A 24,543-nucleotide genomic window follows, 5' to 3' on the forward strand; every position below is an offset into this window, starting at 1 on the left:
ATTAACTGATGAGCTACTGAGACACTTAAGGACCTGGAAAATCCTGCTCAAGTCAGAGCACAGTGCTCCCAAAGATGTCTGTATTTGTCGCCTCTCAGGACACTGCCAAATTTGAGGAACCTTGCCAATCAGTGCATAGTAGTTCCCTTGGAAGGCAGAATCAAATTCATACCTTTCTGCCAAGCTGCAATTCAATACAAACAACTCTGCTGTGTCTCCAGCAGTGTGCTGCAAAAAGTCTGCTCCATTTGTAAAGTTGATAAGCCAATCAAGGAAATTAACTCCTTCTTTAGGCAAAGTACTCACTTGGCTAAATAGGTTTTACTTTTTTTTTCATTAATATATATATATATAATTGACATTTTCCTGCAAACATGCTTTTAAATAATGAGAATACATTTTACTCATATGGACTGATTTCTTAGCCTGAGTCACATTTAGTGTAAAGAACACAGGGAAATCAGAGGCAAGCCTCACACTACAGTCTCGGTGATCTTAACAGCAGTAGATATGTGTTCACTAATGCTTATTGGAATGATTCCTTCTGCACATTGTAGTTGATAACCACATGACCACTCTTTCTTGGGGGGGAAATATTCACTGATTAAAACCTATCTCTGTGTAAGCTTCCACAGACAGGACATTTTTCTTTTAATCATGTAGTGGATTCACAGACTAGTTCTTCCATTAAAATTTGCTGCCTGAATGTGACCAGACTGCAGAAATATATTTTTTTCCCTTGACTACAGTCCCTGATTATTTGCAACATTCTCTGTTTTATCCTAGGGAAATATAAGAACGCAAATCAGGGATTTCACTAAACAAGCAGTAGAACAGTTCAGACTCCTCAAGGTTTGATGGCGTGATTTGTTTTTCATTGAGGAAGAAGGTCAATGTGTATACATGTATGTACTCCTCTCAGAACTACTCACAGGAAGATGAAGTTTTCTGAAAAATGTATTTTGATTTTGGAAGATTGTGTAGTATATCTGCATATCTTTTGGCTGTTCTTTGTTTACACTCTAATATTGCAGAAACTGTTGTAAAACTTGGTGATGATGCAAGAGTTGTGGTTTTGCTCTTTCAGTACCTGTCAGATGAAATGGTGCTGCAACACTCTGCATTCACAATTTAGCTGTGAGGAGAAAGAAGGAAGGAAAGAAAAAAGCTCTAATCCACAGGACTCATTCACTTATGTACCAGACAGCAGCAACTGGATGACCCTGCAATACAGCATGAGTACAGTCAAGACGCATGTTGATGAGCACCTAAGAAGTGATGTTTTACTGTATCACAGTAGTAATTTAGGTAGAACGCCTGATGAATTTACCTTTTTTTAATAAAACTTGGATTTGTTTTGCCATGGTTGTCAGGCTTGCATAAGAGAATGAGTATTTTTTATGTGCTTTCATAAAACAAAAGAAAAAAGTCTCATGTCATGGAAGGGAAACAGACAAACACAGGTGAGAAGGATGGGTTTTGAGGTTATGGCTGGGAGTAACTTTTGTGTTCTCAGAATGTTCAGAATAGACAGAGATGGAGTGAAACTAATGCTTGAATAATTTCTTTGCTGTGGTTTGATTATGATTTGAACAGGTGAGATTGCTAGTGGTCTTGAAAGGGAGACTGATATGAATTACTTTCAGCTTGTAAGTTTTTGTCACATGTCAGAAACGATGCTGAGAGAACAAAATCACCTTCAGGTGGAAGTCTGAAAAGCAAATTTATTTCTACTTAACCTTGGAGAATACGCAGAAGGCTTCAGCTGAAACAATTGCCTGCATGGAAAGGACAGAAATTATGAATAATAGTGTTTCTCCACAGTTCTGATGCTAGTCTGAATCAAAATGATAATCTAATAAATCACGTGTTGTGAAAGATACATCTGCTAGATCTCTGTCTGAACTTATCACATACGTAAAGATTTTTCAAGAAATCATTCCTAGTGATGCAGAAGCCTTCCAGCTTAACTTTCCATTAACTTCTATGTAAATTCCTACTATGTAGATTAATTGATAATCACTGTGAATGACAGTAAAAAGTGGTAGATAATTAAACAGCCTCTTAAAAGAACATTACCGTTTCCATTTTTGTGATTAATTTATTTTTATCCTGTTTATTAACTTAAAATGTGGCTGATATACTCACACATGTATATATATACATTCAAATAAAAGGTTAGAATACAAAGATCAACATTGAATACTAAAGCTACATTCTGAACACTTATACCAAGATAGATGTAATGTTTATTTAAGCAAAACACTGATTTCTAGAGTGAGTTTTCAAGACTGAAATCATACATGGTGGATATTTGAAATACCTTCTCCAATACCTGTAGGTTTTTCTTACAAACCTGATCTTAGTAGCTGTCAGCACTAATAGGCAGGGATAGCCAAATTCCCCTCCCTTGATACTGTTTTTAATTCAGACATACAGGAGTGAAATGGAAAGACACAAATATTTCATGGAATCATAGAATGGCATGTGTTGGAAAGGACTTTAAAGATCATCTAATAGTTTACCTAGACTTCAGCAAAGCCTTTGACAACAGTCTCCCATAGTATTCTCCTGGGGAAGCTGGCAGCCCATGGCTTGGACAGGTACACTCTTTGCTGAGTTAAATACTACCTGAAAGGAAGGTGTGGGGAGCTGGGGATCAGCCTAGTCTCACAGATAACTAGTGATAGACAAGAGGGAATGGCCTCAAGTTCTGCAAGGGGAGGTTCAATTTGGAAATTAGGAGAAATTTCCTCTCAGAAAGAGCAGTAAGGCTCTGGAATGGGTTGCCCAGGGAGGTGATGGAGGGATGCTGCCCACTAGATCAGGTTGCCCAAGGCTCCATCTAACCTGGCCTTGAACACTTCCAGGGATGGGGCATGCACAACTTTTCTGAGTAACCTATTCCTGTGTCTCACCACTCTATGAGTGAAGAATTTCCTCCTAACATCTAATTTAAATCTCCCCTCTTGTAGTTTAAAACTACTCCTCCTTGTCCTGTCTACCCAAGCAAAAAGTTCCACTCCATCTTTTTTATAAGCCCCCTTTAAGTATTGAAAGACCACTATAAGGTCTCCCCAGAGCCTCTCTTCTTCAGACTGAGCGTCCCCAGCTCTCTCAGCCTTTCTTCATAGGAGTTGCTCCAGCCCTCTCTTCAACATCATAGCTCTACTCTGGACCTGCTCTAACAGATCCACATCCTTCTTGTGCTGAATTTCATTATTGTTTCTTCTCCCTTGCCTCTTGCTGGGACCATGGTGAAATATCATGAAATATCAAACATATCACATGAAGGTGCTCTCGCTGAATCAGCCCACAGAGGGGCAACAGTTTTGAGTCTAGAACACAACTGGACAAGCCTCACATTTCTTTTGTTTCTCAGCTTTATTTTTTTATTTTCTTTACCACCTGTGTAGTGAGATCTGGCTGAACTATGTACAAGAACATTTGTTTCCCCTTTGCCAATGTCATTGCAGCTAAAATCAATTCTCTGCAGATTTTGTTACAGTGCAGATTACCAGGAGTGGGAGTGAGTGATGGGTAGCTGTGACATGCTGGGGTTGTCTGAGTAGTGACCTCACAAGTAATCATCCCTGCTGGAAAGTGAAGTTATACTTTTTGGCTCTGCTGTTGATTTCTACCTTCTTTTGCATGTGTTTATGCTGTTTTGTCTGAAAGGAGTAGGACCAGTAGCTTTTACTAGTAGTTACTAGTTCCCCATCTATTATTTTTAGAGAATACATTTGTGGACCTAAACCACAACCTCATTTAAACATATTTCAGTCTTCAGTAATGAAAGTCTTATTATCTGTGCCATTCTATTCTTCACTGGTGACATGGAAATGGTCTGCTTCATGGTACTAAGTTTAATGTCCAACCTGGGACAGGCCCTTCTGACTGCAAAGCTTAATAGACATAGTATAATTATCAAATTTATTGACTGTCTAGAGAAATTTTCCTGCTTGTGGTTTAACCTCAGAAGGCTGAGTGAGCACTGCACAGCTGCTCACTCACTACTCCCAAGTGGAATAGGGGAGAGAATCAGAAAGATAACAGTGAGAAAATACATGCATCAAGATAAAGAAGTTTAGCTATAGCTAAATAGCTAAAGCAAAAAGCTGCACACACAAGCAAGGCAAAAGAAGGAGTTCATTCACTACTTTCCACTGAAAGGCACATGTTTGGCCACTTCCAGGGGAGCAGGACCTATCACATGTAGTGGTTTACTGGGAAGACAAACACCATCATTTCAAATGTGCCCACTTCCACCTTCTTTCCCTCAGCTTTTATTACTGGACATCATGTCCTATGATATGGGATATCCCTTTGGTTCATCTGGGTCTGCTGTCCTGGTTTAGCCTGTGTAAGCACTGTTCAACAACAACTAAAAATGTGTTATCAACATTATTTTCATCCTAAATCCAAACCACAGGACCATTCCAATTACTATGAAGAAAATTAACTTGTCCCAGACAAAACAAGGACACTACTACAAGATCCTTTTCAACTATAACCATTAACACAATTTAATAATGTTATATACCACTTAATTTTCTTGTGCAAATCCTACACAAACTATGTGGAGATGAAACCAAATTAAGTCCTTATTGTACCAGAGAATTTTTCTGCTCTTTCTAAGCATGGAAATTGTTCTAAAGTGAGATAGATTAATACTATAAAATTATACTGATATTGTATAATGTATAATTATCTTAATATTATCATATAATACATAATTAATAATAGTAATAATATTAATATAATTATCCCTAGCAATTTTACTTAACTACAATATGATCCAAGTAATTAGACTCCAAGGAAAATTCACAAAAGGCTTCTGGATCTTTTAATCTCCTTATTTTTCCTTAGTCGGCTAAAATAGGATATGAAAGGAATATTAAGAGCTGTTCACCATTATCCTCCAGTGCTCTGCTTTTTGTATTACTTGCACTTATAGAATGGGACACCCTCATGCTTCCAACACGCTCAACGTGTGTTGCAGAATTTCAATAGCTGTGTCTAGACCAATAACCTGAACAGGAACAGAAAATGTTTGAGCATCGTCCTCTACCACCCATTGTGTGAACATTAGCATCACGGTTTGGCTACGTCAGCTGCCAAAGCTGGGCACAGCGCGGATCAGGGACCATACCCAGGAGCCAGGGCAGATGAATTTGAGCAGTGCACTGAGAGAGATGGGGAGGACATAAGTACTGAGACATGAGCCATGCCAGCCACACCACTTACCCTGGGGTGGCAGGGACTGTGCCTTGGCCCATTTTATTTACTGCTGCCTTGGAGCCCACAGAAGCAAGAGTTTTGTGGAGTTTCTTTTCTGGTGTTTTCTATGATTCACAACTGAGAACATGACATTTCTACTGTGTGCATAATGTAATTTAAAACTTTTTCAGGGCTTGGAACCATTTTTATTTTATTTTTCCTCCCATTCCCTTGTTTTCCACACCTACCTGTTCAGTTTTCATTCGTATAGTGAGTCTCTGTCTGCCAGTTAGAAGATTACATGTAGTTCCACATTAACAAATATACTTAATTTCACAGGAACATTGGTACTCTCTGTGTTTATTATTTCATACAAACACACTCTTCAGATCCTGTATCAAACATGAGCGGATTCCAATTTTCTTTTGTAATAGAGTAGCTGAAAGAGTCAGGTGTTTGCTATCAGTTTTAATCCTTCAGAAATTCTTCTTACTTTACTGATTTCTGGATTTGACGGACACAGGCTTCTTATAGACCCCATTGGAGGTCTGTAGACAAAAAGCATAAATAATATTGAAATCTTTTTTTTTTTTCTTTTTTCCCCATGATGTCATGTTGGCACATTCTCATACCTGCAAGCTAAGAATATTTTATGGCCACTGATACTTTCTCCTTTAATCTGTTATTGTCAGTTTAGAGCTGGTACTTGAAAATACCTTATTAGGGATTTTTCCTTTTCATGGGGGAGTCATTCATTTTTATTAAAATATTTTAAACTGCACCACTGTAAACCAGAAATAATTCTGATGAAATAAATGGAAACATACAGTTGTAAAACTGATGCAAGTGAAAAATAATCCTCTAGGTGGTTATTGATAAAATAATTTATATGGAAAACGATGAGTAAGACGAAGATTGCATAGATCTTGCACTTTCCAGGACCTTCACATATTTTCTTACAGTATTATTGAACCTAGGGCTCTCATTACAATAAATAGCATGTTTCTAGGTACTCATTTATTTGTAGGGTTTTATGGGGGGATGTAAGATGTATTCGCTCTGGTGAGAAGGAAAGCACCCACAAATTTGCTATATAAGTTACCCGATTTCACGAAAGACTGGAGGAGTAACACTTATTTTAACTACCAGCCATAGCTTATCAAATCATCTGAGGAAATAATGTCATCTAGAAAAAGGCTTTACTGACTTAAAGCTCCCTAACTTGCATTTATTTTTGTGTTTGAAGTGCTTTGAACAAAAATGCCATTGAAAAGCACTTGATCTATAAGCCCTTCCAAGCCAACTGTTTCTCTTTCATGTTAATATTCTCAGTCTCTTCCTGGGGTGCAAGACTTTCAGTGGTAGGTGTAAAGATAGGAACCATATCTTTTGGGGTCTTCTGAGCAGAGATCAGTTCAGAAAGAATGGAGAAAGCTGGCAGATGAAGGGGCAGCAGACCTGCTCTGATCACTGACTGCTCTCACCTGGGAACTTTTCACCAATGAGTGAAGAAATTTTACATTTGCAGCTGTTTCTCTCCTCCTTTGGGCAACAAGCACAACAGCCCACAGAGCCTGCAACTAGGTGATAAAGGAACTGGGGACAGACTGCCTGCACTCAAGCCCATTTTTCAGGCTCAGGGACCAGAACAGGCAAAAATGACTTGGAGTTTGACCTTGCTTTTATCGACACCTGCATTGCAGGCTGAGTGACAATGACTGTCACGTGCATCAGAAACAATTACATTCCTCTTGCTGCTCCTGCTTCAACATCAGCACCTGCTCCACAGATTAGGGGCTCCCTGATCTACAGAGGAAGAATTTTTGAGAATGGTAGAGATTGATGACTTCCATCCAGTGAGAAATTGAAGCACTTTATCATATATAAAAAAAAAAGGCAAACACAAAGTAAATAGAAATATCCTCAAATGAGCTAAGAACTTTGTAACTTACCCTGGTGCAGACAAGCTGGAATTTTGAAGGAGGTTGTACAGACATTTTTCAGAGAATAAGGCATGAGCTTTGATTTTGCTTTTACTTGAGCAAAATTAAAAACGCAAACAAAGCAAGAGGGATATGGGATTATCTGTGCAGCTTTGAAGTGTTAGTTGGAGAGCATTCATTCTTATGATCCAACATATTGAAAACAATAAAGATAAAAGTAATCCTTTACATGGAACATCATCTGTGCCTTTAGCATATGCAAAGACTGCCTTGAAAAGTTTTGCACATTTCCACGGTGAATTAAACCTCTTTTTTTTTTTTTTTTGTGTGTGTGTGTGTGTCAGTATTTCTTTCATTTGAGTTAGCATTCTTGAAAATGAAAGTGCATCTGCACTTTCCCACTTGCTTTCTCACTCCTTTCATCTTATTTTTGAGTTTCCAATTTGTTGCTGAAATCGGCATTTCAGTCTATGCCTCAGACTATGATTTTCTGATTAAAAAAAAAAAAAAAAAAAAAAAGAGCTTTCAACGATAAATAAACTGAATAGTGGGAACAACCAGAATATATATTTAAAAAAATATAAAAAAAATAAAGGAAAAAAAAATTAAGACTGAGCATAAATGTTTACACTCATAAAATTATAAGAAATAGTAGCCCTTGCCATAGCCCTTTCCAATTGCCCCAGTCATGAATATGTTAAGTCAAGAGTCGCATCCTACACCTATATCTTCCTTTTTGCTTTCAAAATAAAATAAAACCATAAAAAACAAAAGCAGTGTTTGTTTCTCAGATCTGTAGAATTAAGTTATTTTTGTGGGTTTGCTCTACTTGGCAGTAGAATTTCCTACCAGGATCAGAAATGTAGGATATAAGTATGTATTGATTTGTCCTTACAGAATACATTTATGTGAACATAAAGTATACAGTATATAGTTTTATCCTTAAAGAATACATGCATTTCTAATATCTGAGATGCTGGGTCCCTGGACAATTTGAGTTCTATATTGCCAAGATCAAATTCTAGGTGCTTCAAGGAGCTGGAGTAGAAATTACAAAAAATATATATATAAATAAAAAATGTGTTTTGTAGTTGCACTCCACCAGATAGACTATATATATATATTCAGAAGCTGAGCTGGTTTACATCAGAATGCATTTGGTTATTCGCTACACAATGGATTGAATAATCCTATAAATATTTATGAGTAAACTGCAGAGGATTTGCTCCTTTCTTCCCGCATGTGGGGATTTTAAAACATGCACCATGTTAGTTCAAAGTAAAACCTAATGATTTGTTACTACTTAATGCATTTGACAGCATTGCTTAGCATCACAAACGTGTACTCTCTAGACAGTTACTCACAGACAATATTTTGGGGGACAATTCAGGAAGAACTTGCCTATGACTGCCTGAATTCCAAAGCCACTACAGACAGCATAAGTCGGGGTTGGAGAGGGTGTAAAATAGGAGCTGCTTTGTACTTTGACCTGAAGCAGCAGCATCTGAGCTGTGTGGATGTGTAGTTTCTAAATGCGTAGGTCAGTCTGAGCAATAATCCTAGTGGAATCGAGACAAATAGCAAAAACAGGAGAAACACATTAGACTTTATTGGTTGGATCTTTGCAGGTGCAATGGCTCTAAGAATGGTGTTGCCATCTCTATGAATTTTATGGTCTGCAAAGCTGCACTTTTACTGAAATGGGTAACTCATTTGGTTTCTGATACTATCACATGAACAAGTCTATACTCAGCTCAAATTTAATATTAATATCTTTCAGCTGAAAGTAATTTACATGCTTCCCTCATCTATATTTTCCATGATTCTCCTTTATTCATAAAATAAACTGCAACCTACTCTCTCTTTGTAGAGAATGAGCTTTGCTCTCTTCCCACTTTTCTCTTCCCTGTCAACTTTAGGACTTTTTTTCATTTGTCAGTTCTTCTAAAATGAGAATTAGGTCCCTTATGCTCCTGTTTTGCCATTTCTATCTGCTGATGATCAGTCATTCTCACATATATTCTACTCTGAACAGTGAACATAGGCAAGTGTCACTAACACAGGTTTCTGATGAACTCCGAATCAGGTTCTGTTGAAAATAGAAACCCTGAAGTTCTGAACATGAGATATGTCAAGTGAGACTTTGCACAAGCAAATGGAAGATTAAGATGTCCAGAACCCATGGGAATCAGGCTAACATTTTACCCTGTTACCCTTGTTACTATTGCAATATTATCCTTAGTAATGGTAACATGCATTTCTGTAAGTGTTTCATTTCTAATTAGAGTTGGCTTTTGCAGGAGTGCCCTCAGCCATGACAACTTTATGTTCTGTGGTTCATATCTAGATCTCCTTCTGCATGAAACTGAACTGGAAGAGGAGTTCCTGTAGGACACCTCAGGCATGAGTGTCCAAAACAGGCATTCAGTTGATGGGATTAGACCAGAGCTAGTCCAAACTTTAAAGCCAAACCAAACCAAAAGAGTCTGATATGTGTGTAGTATGGCTATGAGGTCCTGATGTTTGGCAGTAGTATGGTTCTGAGGTTCTGCTGTTTCACTGTTTGGTTCTGCACCTGGTGGTCTGCACTGCTTGTTCATGTAGACACAGCCCTAATGGTCATTGTCATTAAGGTTGCTTAGCTTGATAAAACATGTATAATGATATATATGTATAATGATATAATAGATGTTCGACAAAATTTAGAACATTCTGCCCAAATTTTCCATAGTAAGCTAATGCTTAACTTAGCTCTAATATCCAGCTTTTTTCTGAGAATGAGACCAAAAGAAAATGGTCCACCCTGCCAATTAAAAAGAGAAAACATATTGTTACTGAGGAGATCCCTGCTGTAGAACAGTAGTTTGAAGTCTGCAGGGAAGAAGAGATAAAGGGAATGCTCTAATGTTAAATACTTTTGCTCTCTGACTGTGCAGAAATTTAGTAGATTCCTGTTTCAATAGTGTATTTTAAATACATCAGATCCATTCTTTGACAATTCTGTTAATGCAGAGCAAGCTCAATACCTCAGAGCTGCCTTACTTTGGCTCCCATGGGTAATCTGCAAAGTCCCAGTATCTTTTAGGGAACTTAGAGCACCTCCTCTAGGACACTCCAAAATGCATTGACTTTTGATCTCATGCTCTTGCTGATGACGAATGAGGAGGAAAGATAAGCAAGAACCCATAGAGAAAGCAGAAGAGTGAAGAACGTACATAGAGGCTAAGTGATAAATGGAGAGGAGAAATCCACCCCTTCTAATATTAGGTTAGAAGGGCTCTTCAGAGAAGAAGTCTAAGCTGACTCTAAGTAGTACATTCACATCTTGTAGGAAAGCACAGATGCTCTATTTCTTGTACACAATTTGCTTCATCCTTCATGGTTAGCATTAAGCACCTTTCCATATCAGTACTTGTACTGATTCATGACTAATCTAGCCTGACATTTCTGGGTTAAAGTGTTATATACAGTTGATGTGTCTGAACACAAGTGAAAGAACATTACTAATTAAGCACCAATTTTGAAATACCCCAATTCTCTTAACTTTATTCTTCTATTCCTTTATGTAGACAGTAATTGACACTGGGTACTTCTTACCTGTACATATTAGGACTAATTGCTGTTTACTCTTTTCCAAGGAAAAAATAAATATATAAAAAAAAAAAGATGCAAAGACTCAGAAGAATTGCTAGTTGCTTCTCAGTTGCTGTGTGCTGTAAAATCTAGGGCAAATTATGATATCTTCATCTTTTTTTTTTTTTTTTTTCCTCCTTTGTAGTGTCTTTGGCAAGTCTTCTCTCATTTCTTCAATCCTGAAAAAATGCTGAAGAACTTCAGAAGGTGCTGAGCACCTTCTAGAACAAACTCTTTGTTATAAACATGTTGGCTGAGTGGTTTTGTTTATACTCATCTGCACTGCACAATGCTAATTGCAAACAAAAGCACCATCATCTGCCAATAAGTAAAACAAGGTAGCCCAGAAAAAGGGGGCTCTGTATAGCAAAGATCAGACTCCTTGTATGCACTACACTATGTGATACTGTGAAGTTGTTATTCTCACTGTTTCCTCTCTTCTCTTCTGTGTCAAGTAATTGCTTGAAAGCTGTGCTCAGGTTTTGTCTAGTGATATGTATCTGAAAACAAGTGGTCTGTTTAAGATGTAGTGGGTCACCACTATCACTAGTTTATTTAGCTGACATTAGGCTACTGTCATATAGTCACAAGACATTTTGTCTCACTGGTATTCAGAAACTTTACAGAATTTCATCAGGATAATTTACCGGGAAAACAAAAACAAAAACAAAAAAAAGGTTTAGACACTGAGAGACCAATTTATTTTAGAAGTAACAATCATGAATAAGCAGGAACACATTGCATCTAGCTATCATTTAATAATTGGCATTTTGAGTTTCTCAGAACATCCATTCATTCAGGTCTTAGTAGAGTCTTGTCTGTGAATTATGATTTACAACAAGCCAAAGTGAGACACATGGGACCAAACTGACAGAACACTGATGCCTGTCACATAGGCATGTACTACTGCTTTTTAAGTACCAGGCAAAGATTTAAATGAGCAGGGAACCTTCAAAGAAAGCATCAATCTCAGTAAGCAGTAAAGTAAAAGATACTGTCATTAGCACAGTTTCAACTGAGCAGAGGCACTCAGTATGAAGCTGAAGAAGCTGAAGATTCTGAGACTGGACAAGTACAATACATCAAAGGAATGCAGAGACACAGTAGAAATTCCTCACGGCATTTTTTTAGGAAGCATATCACAAAGAGAGAGGACAATGATACTCAGCTAAAGAAGAAAAGGATCTGGTTCTTTCCCATCATCAATATCTGTAATTGTCCAATGAGGCTGGGTCTGTTAAATTTGAGAGAATATTTAGAGAGGCAAACTAATAGCAGCAAATAATTACAATTGTTGTTTTTTTTGGTTTTTTTTTTTTTGTTTGTTTTTTTCAAATAAATATTTATGAATCTCATGGGAATAGATTGTGATTTTCATGACTTTGTTAAGGAAAAGTCTTCCACGGAAGTAAATTTTAGGCAGTTGGTTACCTACACAATTTCTTGATTGTGTTAACTATAAATAATTATCAGCTGGTAGTGGGTCATTCAGCCACGTTTTAAGTACTGCTAAGTTATGCTAACATGATTGTAATAGAAAAAAGAGGTCTGTTAAGATTAAGTGCTGGAAGCCTTGATTTTCTCAGGGAGTAATAGCAGTCATTCTTGTGGAAATGAGGATGTGTATGAACTGCAGGTTCTTGTGAACCAGGACAGATTTTCATTGACACTTTCTTTCACAAGTCTTTTTTGTGCCTACCTATGGTGGATCATCTTTATGTGCATTATTGCACTTCCTCTGGAAAATGCTGGCTTATCTTGCTTGCCAGCAAGCCTGTATGCCTCTTCCCTCAGAAAAAGTGGCATCCAACAACCATGCCCTCCCACAGGCATCCCACGGTACCTGGCTGGCCAGCCTGGTACCTCTGAGCCTCTGAGACCACCCCAGCCCAGCATCACCTCTTGCTGACATGTGGCTGTGCAGCTGAATGACACCTGCTGCTGCTCTAGCTTGTCAGGTGTGCAGATTTCAGGTATAGGTAGTCCCGTATTATGATTGCTGGTACCAGCCCTCCGTGGAGAGAGGTCCTTCTGAGTGATTAACAGACACTTAGCAGGATCAACTTGCAGGTCTGCAAGCAGAATTAAAACAGCTGGGAGAGAAAATGGGAACATAGTAAAGCAGAAGAGCTTGTGGCAGGTTGGAGGAGTGCTGGCGAAATAATAGGGCCTCTGGGAGACTTCATACAGTCTAAAACTTCTGTGAAAAGCTATCACACGTCTGTTGGAGGCCTAAAGATGAGAGGAGATTGTGTTTAATCAGCACAGTGTGATATTAATATCATTGTAAGAAAGGCTTAAAGTCTTGGTTTGTGAGCACGATGACATTAACACCATTCTAATTTTCCTTTTGTACTCCTGAGCTTCCAGTCTGTTTTCTCTCACTCTCTCACCACCTACTATGTTATTAAAGAAAGTAAAAAAACCTAGTTCTCCTCACTCCCTAATATGCAACACAACTATTGCTTAGCACATGCCTTCTCAACCCTAGCACATTTATTGGTTTGGTCCTTTCTTGTCTGGGTGCCCAAGGTGAGAATGCTTCATGGGCTGACAAGAATAAAACTCAAGGAAAAGAGAGCATTTTACATGACAACAGACAGAAAAGAAGAAGTAACAAAGTGTGTGTATAGGGGCTGTCCTGTGGTTACTTTTAAGGTTTCTACTATGAGCTGCTGTGAAATATTAAAAAGCGAACGAATTGTCCTTTTTTTTTTTTTTTTTTGTTACATACAGAACTCTTTGTGTAGTCTGAAGTGTGCTGTGTTTGATTTGCAGGTATCAAAATAGGCACTGCTCATGCCCCCTATTCTCTCTGCATCCATCAATGACTGGCCCACACTGCCATGCAGCTCTCCTCATCCTGCTGCCCTCATTTCTTTCTGCTTTCCTCTTCTGCACTAGCTCTGGAGTAAATAGCACCAACCCTCCTTGCCAAGTTTTCTTGTTGCCTTTCTGTAGAGAGTTCTTCGTTGTCTTTTAGAAAGACACCTCCAAAGAAACAACTTTGAGACATGCTTTGCTTTGAGCCTTTCCACAACTGATATCAGCCCTCCCATAGGTAGTTTGTGACATGTAGGCTAGTAATTCTAGCATGTGCCTTATCTAATGACTATCTTAAGAAACATAAGGAATTCCTTAGTTCTTTCTTCCTATTATAAGAAATACACATATACTTAGCTTTTACCTAGCTAACACACAACAGTGCATTTCACAGAAAGATATGTGTGAAACCATTGCTTAAGCTCCCAGGACTCTGGAAAGACTTAGAAATGTATATTTATCCAATACCTAAGACAAAACAACAATTGGACACTGAGTTATTATCTTTTTCTTACCCTCTTCCTAACAGGAAACAGTCTACATGGCCAATTTACTGCAGACATAACTTCTGGGGATAACAGGCAAGCAAACAACTGACCTGGACATAGGGCCTTAGAAACAAAAGCTTGCTCTCATTTTATCCTTTTTCTAGTCTTATTAATATGGCTCAGTGTTTCATCTGATTACTAAATATTTCTAATACCTGTAACGCTTAGCATAGTATGTGTATTATTTGTTTATCAAGACATCAGTGATGTATCAAAAAAAAAGTTACATGGTATCTTAAGAGATAATCCATCAAGGGAAAATCAAGTGATCTTTACTATCTTTTATGGATCTTTGCACAATTTGTTCTGCAAAGTTTAACCATGCCAGCAATTCCAGTCTTCCTAATTAACAGTTCTCATAACTAGAAAGTTTTCTAACATACTTTTTTAATGAAAATGAAAGGTTCTATATTTCAAATCATTCAGGCTGTGAGCAAAGAAAATTTGCTTATATTTTTCTTTAGATTTTTGTTCATAAATTTGAAAATTGTTATCATACATTGTGCTGATTACTGTAGTCTTCTCTAGATGAGGCTGAACTAATTCTTTTAGTTGTGACTTTAGACCATTTTCTCCAAGCCCGTGATAGCTGTTACTGTTCTCTGGATTCTCTCCAATGTTACCTGAAATGCTGTTCCCAAAGAGAATATGGTACCCAATGTTGGATTTATCCAATGATATCATCATACCTCCTACTTGGGCTAAATCCACAAAATGTATCACTTAAAAAATTCATTTATGATATGTTAAAAAAGATTTGAGCAGTGAGCCTCATTTATATCTTAGATAAAATGACCTCTGTTCTTCACGGGTTACTTCTGTTTTCAAATTGTGACCACAGAGCCTCCCTATGCCTGGCTCTCATCTGTCTTGCTAGCCTAAATTTTGATTGCATCTCTCAGCCTGCATCAGCAAGGCACCTACAAGGGTTATACAGAACAAACGAAACAGAGGTCAGTCCAAGTGATGTACCTGGTAAGAAGAAACAAGGTTATGGGTACATGATTCCTTCTTCATGTCTGAAACTTGATCTGATGACAGATATTTTCTTGCCTTGCTGAGGGAATCACTAAAAGTAATTTTCTCCATTTAGAGACTCCTTAATATGAAGGGAGAGTTGTCTAGGAGCCCTAGAAAAATGCCATTTTCCCATATTCTACACAGCAGCCGGAGGCAAAATGATTTTTCAATTACTTTCACTGTAAATGAGATATGCAGAAAGTATAGAATCTCTCTCAAGGAGATTATGGTGGGAATAGAAACAGTTGCAAAACTGTAACAGATATGCCAATAGTACTAGGTTAGTCATCCCTTAGTAAATATTTGTGTAAAATGTATTATGCTGCAGTCTAATGTCGCCTGAAATTACATTAAGTATCAGAAGCAGGAATATTCTTACTGAACTAGTTCCCAACTTGATTGCTTTATAATAAGGCCATACTTTGCCACCTGAGCCTCACTTCAGAGGAGAGCTCATCAAACTCAGTAAAGGAACTGTACAACAAGGACATTACCAAATGTGAAGAAAGGTGACACAGTCTCACCAGAGGTGTTCTCCTGGGGCACTTCATTCCTCCACAAGGCACTGCCAGTGTCATAGCTTCCCAAGCACTGGGCTGTGCAGCCATTACTTTGTTATTAACTGATTTAGTCCAATGACCTCTTTCTGTTCTTTTCTGACATACACGTGTCACCTCGTGTGTCCCTGTATGCACACTATCAGTCATGGATCACTCTTCTCTGGCTCAGTGCTGAGTTACAGCTAGGATGTGAGTCAGAGGCATCAGACTCTCTGATTTGTTTCATACAAGCTATCAGTCTCTGCTCTGGAGTAATTGATGTTCCCTTTGAATACAAGTGTTTGAGAGAAACATTCAGTGATATAAAAAGCTAAGAGCAGTTTTCAGGAGACCTGGAAGCTTGCAGCTGGCTACAGCTGCCTGCAACCTCACAAAGCAACAGCTAAGAGAGTAGTGAGCAACTTAAAGAAATCAAGTCAAGCTGCCCATTCCTGATACGAGACCAAAACACACTCTCAGGGATCAGCACCAGCACCAGCGATCAGTGGAGCATGGCTAAGCTGTGCTGATCTTGTCCAGAATACCAGCTGTCTTTCTGCAGAGGCTCACTGGGGCAAGAAGTGCACAAATTTCCTCAGCTAACCTCAGTCCTAAGTCCTCTTCATGTGGCAATTAATGAAAGGAAGATGCAAACGTGGGCACAGCTGGTAGAGCATTTGATACTGTTTGTTCCAAAGAGGCATTGCAATGTCACAAGGTTTAAGCTGGCAGGCAATTAAAATCAGTTTCATTCAGAAAACACTGAAGAGCTACTCAGCCTCTGCTTTTGCAATCAAGTTAGCTCACCATTATAACACTGTGCTAATGAGTGCTTTACAGGTTTCAGTGTAGAGCACCTTCTGTAATTTAATAGGCATCATAAAAAAAAAGTCTAATTGAGCACCCACATGCTTCAAATGAACCTGTGGGATCAGTGTCTGAGGAAGACCTCCAGGTTGAAATGAGGCTGGGAAATGATCCCAGTTTGAACTAATCTCATTATATTGGTGCTATTTTCAAGTGTAATTCACTTGCATGGAGTCACTTTTCTTACATTTATGTCTTTTCTCCCTTATTACCACATTGTAAAGTGCTTTTACAAGCAGAAAAAGATGAGGATATTGCACCTTGCTGACCTGTATCTTAGCTGTGTTGTATCCAAAATTGTTTTAGGACTACAACCTTGCAAGTTGATATATATCTTCAGGTATGAAGAAGCAATATAAATAAAGGAATATTTTAATATAACACTAATTTCATTGGAACATTACATTCATAGATTGGAATTTACATGTCCTCCTTAGAGAAGCACACTTCTGCAGGAATGCTTTTGCAGGTGTTATGTGCAAGCACTATTTTATTTCACTGCTTACTGTAGTTAGCTGCATAGGCTAACTCATGAGAAAAAATCATGTTACTCCCAGTGATTAATATGAATCTTTGTAGCAATTCTAGTATTTTCTTCTATGTTTTATTTTTGCAGTTGAATTATACAGATATTAGCCCCTTGAAGGACTATATATATATAGAGAGAGAGAGAGATGGGGAGAGAGAGAGAATTATAAATCCAGTGTAAAAATATATAGATATGCATATTGTAAATTTATATAACTATATATGTATTTACATAATTAGAATTCTAGGGTTGTGGAAATGTATTTAAAAGTAGGATCATAACTTTCCTAAAAATCACTTCAAATTGAGCTTTACTACAGCAGGAAGTAATCACATTTCAATTACTTGTTTCGCTAAAGTGCATGATTTGGCATTGTTGGCAAACTTTCACTCCCTTTTTTGGCTAAGCTACTAAATTTTAATCTGATTATGACTTGTAGTTTGCTAGTAGAGTTAGTTGTGAAATGAAGAAAAATCTTAAATTAGTGAAAGTGTTGGTGCAATTTTATTTTCAAGTTTGTCTTTACTCATTTTAAATTATGCATAGCTGTTCTTTACATAAGGAATAGTTTAAAGGTTATTGGGGTTTTGTTAGCTTCATTTTGGTGAGTTCTTTTTCAAATTCCAATTCGGAAAATTGCCTTGTAGAAAAAAAAAAAATATATATATATATATATATATGCTGAAAATGCATTACTCTATTTAGAATATTTAAAGTCAATTAGCAGAAAAAAAAATGTACACAATTCTGTTTTGATAATTCACCAATTTGAAAAGATTTATTTTCTTCAGATTAAATCAAGATAGAATGTGTGTAGCAGCAACAGAATCTGCTGCTGCATTTGCAAACCTCTGAGACTTGTGATAGACATCCTTAAAAAGTAAAACTGTTATTTGTTTTGGCCAGTTTGATAAAAAGACCTGTTCATATCAACTAAGAAAAAATAAAAATCAAAGTAAATTTTGTGTCACCACTGACCTTCATCACTAGAAATGCTGGACGGTGTGTTCAAATAGGGCTTGCATCCTGGCACAGCCATTCCCCAGCCTTGGTCAGGGACTGGGCTCTGCCTCCTCACCAAGCCTCCACCTTGTTTTCTTGGTGCTTGAATTGCTTGGCAGTGTTGTTTCTGTGCCTTGCTTCAGAAGTTGAAGTACTGTCATCAAGAGGCTGTACAGAAAGGAAACAGGCAAGCACCAATGGTTTCTCACTGAAAAAATCTCACAAACCAATACAGTGGGTGCATGGCAATGCCTCAAGAAGTTTGAAAGGTTACTGCCTAAAATGCACTGCCAAAAGAATTGTCCGTGAGAACATTTTGTGAAGAGACCCACTAAAACACCACTGTGATAAAGGGAGAAAGATACCCCCAGGTGCTGATCTGTGGCTCTATGCAACTCTGTATTCTCAAAAACATGACTCTCACTCTAATAAAACATCATTTTTCTGCAAAACCTTTCATGTATTTCTCACAGGACTCCTTTCTCCCAGTTGAACATCTTTGTTGGAATCAGAGTAATCAAAAGTTTCATATTCAAAATGTGAATGGCCTTGAAAGCTACTACGTTTATTTTTAGCAAAACCTTTGTGACCCTTGCTTCAGGCATTTTAGGGGTAGGTCTCTGATCAGCTAATTAGTTTGCCTCAAAAGTTGTTTTCACCAACAAAAACTCCAGCAGAGGTTTAAGATGAGATGAAATTCATGCTCTTATCACCAATCCCCTCTTATTTCTTTGAGATATTGAGCAATATGATTTTTTCTTAGAATTATCCATGACACACAAATGTTTTCATATGGTACCTGCACTGGAGACCATGCACAGATTTTTGCCATTAATTTGAAAATGTGTATATACTAGATTTTCATAGAATCACAGAATATGCTAGATTTTACACATCAGTATTTAATTGTTTGTTTGTTTGTTTTCCCTAGCAATTTGAAACTAGTTCTCATTTCCATTAGTATGCTTAAAAACAAACAAACAAACAAACAAACAAAATGGCAAACAACAAAGGCAATGGTTGAAAATACTTCTGTGTTTCCCTAATGAACCCAATGCTGAAGTAAAGCAGCTGGTTAAAACCATCTGACATTTTCTTCTGGACACATCTATAAATTGTAGCACATCTCTCATCTTTAGCAAAGAAAGATGTTTCAGGAAACAAGAGGGCTTGCATCTTGCTGTCCTTTAGAATGAGTGATCAGTAGAAGTTTAAACTACCAGGAAATACTAGTCAACCCTAATTTCTCTGCATGACCTTACTGATTTTCAGACAGAAAATGGTGACTCTGACCAATTTGTCATGCTGTTTCCTGCACTGAGTGGTTACACAAATTCTGTGTTGTCTCTGCCTCCCTGCCCTCTTTGTGTCATTGCTGTTTCCTTACAAGCAAAAGTAAAAATTAATAATCTGTTTAAACCACAGATGCAAAAATAACAGTTCCTTTGTTCAGCATATGTACAAGGTCAAGGAAATCTGCTTTAAAATATGTAGCTCAATTTTAAATGGCAGTTATATTCCCTATTTGACATGGGAAATAATCTGATTCTCATTCTACTTATCTCAGAATCACAAATATTTTCTGATTCTTTCATCATTTTATTTTTAAAATTTATTTACATGTAATACATATACATGTATAAAAAAGGTTCTGATCTTTCTTTCCAAATTAACACTTTGAAGACAGGAAAGGTTGTTAACAGCTGTAAGAAGAGCAAAACATCACCATTTTCTCAGAACACAATGAAGTGAAATGCTATTTGCTCACTTTTACTACTGTTTTATCTTTAAACAAAATCATATTTTTCCTTCTTTAATTTGTTACCTCCTGAAATATATATTCTTTTATTTCAACAGTTTACTCAAATGATGAATAATGGCCAGCAACAGAAAAAAAACTTAAAGAAAAGATACCTATAGTGGGTTAATCTGCCATGTTTAAAGCTGCATTAAAGCTATTTCAAGTAAAGCAGAAATTCTTGTTGTCATGAAAAACAAGTATATTTTAAGTCTAATATGAAGGTGTAGAACTATAAATTTGGGAGTCCTGTGTTATATTCCTTTTTTTCAGAGTTTCTTTTCATCTTTCCATGTGTGAAAATTCTGTTTCTCATATGTACATATATATTCATTTTTCTCAAAATTTCTCTTTGTTGGCACCTTCTCATGTTAAAATGGAAGTCTATATGGAACTGGCTTTATCAGTACTGTGTAGAAGGGGGCTATCAGTATTCTAGCATGCACTTTTTCTACATATCCAGCTCAAAATCAAACTAGCTTCCTTCATTTCCCAGCACAGATTCATATCCAGTTTTCTACTGTATCTCCCTTTGGTCTGCCCCAGCATTATTGCTTTCCAAGTATTTCCAACAGAAAAGTTATGTTTTAGATTATTATTTTCAGAATGTGCTGACCTGCTTTTTTCTCTACTTAAACCCTCCTGTTCCTGGACATATTGTTACCTTAGTCCTTGTCATCTTATTTTCTCTGTTTATAACTTTTCCTAATTTAGGATAATGTGCATATTTGGGAAAGTATGTATCTGTGCTTCTACATCACCTGTTATCTGATTAATAAAGTGTTAATTACTCTACTGAATAATCTGGGTGGTTGCTGCTCTGGGGAGTTTTCTGTGATTTATTCTAACTCAGTCCCAATGTTTGGATCAACAGAACGAAAGTAAAGTTATGATTTCAACTAAGATTTGCCCCCTTTTTTTTTTATATATAAGTCTAGGATTAGGGGCTTGAATAATTGAACTTCTAAGCATGCAAAAAATACTCTGCTTTGTTTTCCTCCTTAAGGCTGTTTAGAAGGGTGAAGCAAGGTCAATTTACTTATTATGGTGTGAGTAATTTATGGAATTGTGTCACACATATGGATTCATTCTTCTGCTAGTTGGAAAATGTGAATAAAATAATTAGCTAATGTACCTATACATTTATTTTAATAATTAATGTGTTTGTAATATGCTTTCACCCTGTAGTATGTATTTTAATTCATAATATCAAGCATATTTTAAATAGAGGTTTTTCATTTAGACAATATATATTAATGATATTATGACACACAAACAGTTATAAATAATCTTATAGGCAGTTGTAACATACTGTTCAAATATTAATGAAATCATATTAATTTAATTCATAACACTGCTCAATTAATCTTAAATGGCATAATGGATAACAGTCTCACAAGGATGAAATGAAATCTGCACAGATACAGCCAACAGCATAAATAAAGAGAAGGGGAGCACATTCCATTTGTTTAACTGCATAAGTGAAAGCTCCCTCTGGACAGGAGCGAGTAAAGGACTAATTTTCTGCCACTAAAAGACATTTTCTCTTCAGAGAGAGCTGAAGTAGCTGAAGAATAGTCTCTATTCATCACTGCTGCAAGACTTCGTTAATATCTATTTTCTTAAGAAGTCACAGCTAACAGTTAAAGTTTTAGGCTTTGTTAGACTGCTGTAGGAAACATTGCTTAAGGAATTAACATGCATTTTTAATGAACGTGGTCTTGTTCCATTTTAGTGCAAGCCCTGTGATGGATTGTTCATTTCAGTCTTATCTGAGCATGCTTCACCTTTCCAGATACTGGCCTCCAGTTCCGTTGTTATAAATAGCTATAAGTTTGGCTTTAAAAGCAAAGAAGTTCAGGAAGCCTAAGAAAGAGTGTGATTTGCTGATCTGATAAAACAGAAGGAAAAAAGAAAACTATAGGCATATCATGGTTTTAGATAACAGTGAAGGAGAACAGAGGAATTTAGAACTGTTACACAGAGAGAAGTAAGAAGATTAGTTTGTGTGCTAGAATACTGATACAAACATAAAAGGAAGGAAAGAGAAACTAATCAAAACCAACTTCAGTATTTTATATCAAAGCAACTGAAATAATATGGTAGTAGAAAAAAAAAAAAAAAGAAAGAAAAGAAAATGAAATTAGCTTCTGAAGAAGAGGTGCAGTGGTGCTGCTTTTGGAAGTATCAGAAAATTCCTTAAAAACAAAAACAAAAACAGAGAGAGAGAGAGTGAGAAGCATAAAATAATATGAGCAGGGAGTTATACCATGGATGAAGAGATGTGTTTAAGACCCATGGTCATGGACAGAATTCAAGAGACTATAGGAGATGTTGGAGATAAGTGATTAGAATAAAAAATAAATTAAAAATAGTATGGGAACGAAGAGAAACTGTGAGAAGACCAAGAGCAAGGAGGTAGCAGAATGGGGAACATCTGAGACACTGAAGCTGGCACAATATCTAGATCACAGGTCTTAGAAACAAGCAGCAACTGAGGGCAGAGCAGAGAATATGAAAAGAAAACATATTTTAGAGGAAATACAATAGATAGCCTTATGAGAGACACAGACTGGTACATGACAAAGAAAAGAAAATTTATCCTATATCTTTGAAAGTCATTGGAAGGGTTCATCATATTACCAAGCTGTAGAGAATAGTAGTACTGCAGCAGTAAGATATACAAGGTTTGTTTGACAAGCGCAGGGCTAAAAAGTGTTGGAAACAATACAAACTTATATTTATATTATATTTATGTTATATTTAACCATATTTAGAGTTCCCAGTAAGGAGGGGAAATGCAATATTCACTTTATTGTAGCCATGTATGTATGTAGCCAGTAACTATGATTTTATTTTATTTTATTTTATTTTATTTTATTTTATTTTATTTTATTTTATTTTATTTTAATTTTTGACATCCTCTCTCTCTCCTTTTTTTTTTTGGGGGGGGGGGGGGGAAGGGAAAAGGGGGAAGACTTGTAGTTGAGAAATAAGCAAGATGCTTCACGATTCTCAAAACTGTGTGTTGGAAGTGTCACCCCACCTTTTATCTTCTGCTTCTTTGCCATGAGAAATCTAGGTTCAGTAATGTATTTGGATTTATGTCCAGTGAAAAGATTTATATGTGCACTTGGGTCTGGAGAATAACATTTTATCTTCTTTTTAGCAATACACAGTTGTAGCCACTGTATTTTCAACATTAAGACAGGAACTGTGTCCCAGAGATCCTTCAAGAGTTAAGTAATCCATGAGTACAAAAAAATAAACAAAGAATAGAATTTTTGGCATCACTTGGAGTACGCACAAAACCTCAGGCTTTATTGAAGGCTTTTTGAAATTCGGTATTTGTTGACATCTCTGTAAAAATTGAAGGTATGAGATGGTGCTGAGGGGCTGGAGACTCAATCTGGGAACTATTTGCTCATGTAAATAATCCTTAAAGATGTTCAGAGACCTACCAGCTTATATTATCTGGCTCTCTGGCTCTTGTTACCAGCAAAATGCTCACAGAAGGGAAAAAAAAAATGAGGGTAGCAAACATAGTTTAAAATTGTATCTGGGCAGCTAAATTTGTTAGCATGTGAAGGAAGATTAGACCAGCCTTTAGTCCTGAAAGAGATGCATAATGAGAGTTGCTATTTTTACCCTTTCTAACATGCTTTCATTTTTCTTGTGGGCTTTTAAATTGAAAACCCTCAATTAAAATGTTTCTTACAATTATCAAAAGACATACTGAATGCAAAATTACTGAATACAGAGTTATAATATTCTCATTAGAAATGGCCAGTTAAAGCTCAGGTTGTTTTGTTTATCCAGACTCAAAGGCAATCTATATCCAATGGTGGATATTACTAACACCTTCTAAAAGCCCTTACAATTGACAATCTCGACTAAAAGCCCTTACAATTGACAATCTCGACTCCTGCTAAAGCCAAGTTATGGATTCTAGAACCAGATGCTGGTCATAGACCAGATGCAAAATAAGTTAAAACATCAATATAGAATGAGGATATGGAAGAAATGGGAGTAATTTTATTTGTCATTTTCAGTAGGTACTTTTGAATCCCTTTGCTTTCCATCATTATTGATATAGCAGTTATGAAAAATCTGGCCCATTTTCATTGCATACGTATTTAAAGGACATTTTGAAAAATCAGTCTGTATTTCTGTCTGTGTGGTTTCATGCTCATGTTTAAATGGGGATATTTTTTTTCTACATACAAAATGACATTTTCAGAATTAAAGACAGTATTGATTATTTTTTCGACACAGGGTTTGCTTATTTAATTCAAATGTGGTTAATCAATATAAACACATTTTAGCACAACAAAAACAAAGAGCAGAGACATGGAGAACCACAAGCATTAAGTGTGTACACTAAGAGTGTTAGGAGCTGACAGGACAGTTCCCTAAACGTAGTATTCTATGAATCATATTTTATATTTATCATAACAATTTTACTATATTTTTAGTCCACTCTAGCTAAAGTATTTTTTTCATGCTAGGTAGTAACATTGGAACAAATACATTCATAGAGGAAACTGGAAGGAAAACAAATCTGGAACAACTGCCTGAGGATTCCAAAGACATTAGTATATTGCAGGTCGTGACTATGAGA

General features: G+C 36.8%; 1 protein-coding gene across 4 annotated transcripts in view; it reads left to right on the forward strand.

The window, feature by feature from the left end:
• The window catches only part of NKAIN3 (sodium/potassium transporting ATPase interacting 3), a 372,388-nt gene that overhangs the window by 297,851 nt on the left and 49,994 nt on the right, over positions 1 to 24,543 (forward strand). The window contains exon 5 of one of the 4 annotated variants that reach the window (XM_068671974.1): positions 1,088 to 1,989. The exons of the other annotated variants lie outside the window; for them this stretch is intronic. Coding sequence (XP_068528075.1) covers positions 1,088 to 1,135 — 48 coding nt within the window. The 3' untranslated portion in view covers positions 1,136 to 1,989. Of the gene's footprint in view, positions 1 to 1,087; positions 1,990 to 24,543 lie in introns of those variants that run through there. 4 annotated transcript variants of the gene reach the window in all.

Source organism: Anas acuta, chromosome 2 (genome assembly GCF_963932015.1).
Source record: "Anas acuta chromosome 2, bAnaAcu1.1, whole genome shotgun sequence".
Classification (NCBI taxonomy): Eukaryota; Metazoa; Chordata; class Aves; order Anseriformes; family Anatidae; genus Anas; species Anas acuta.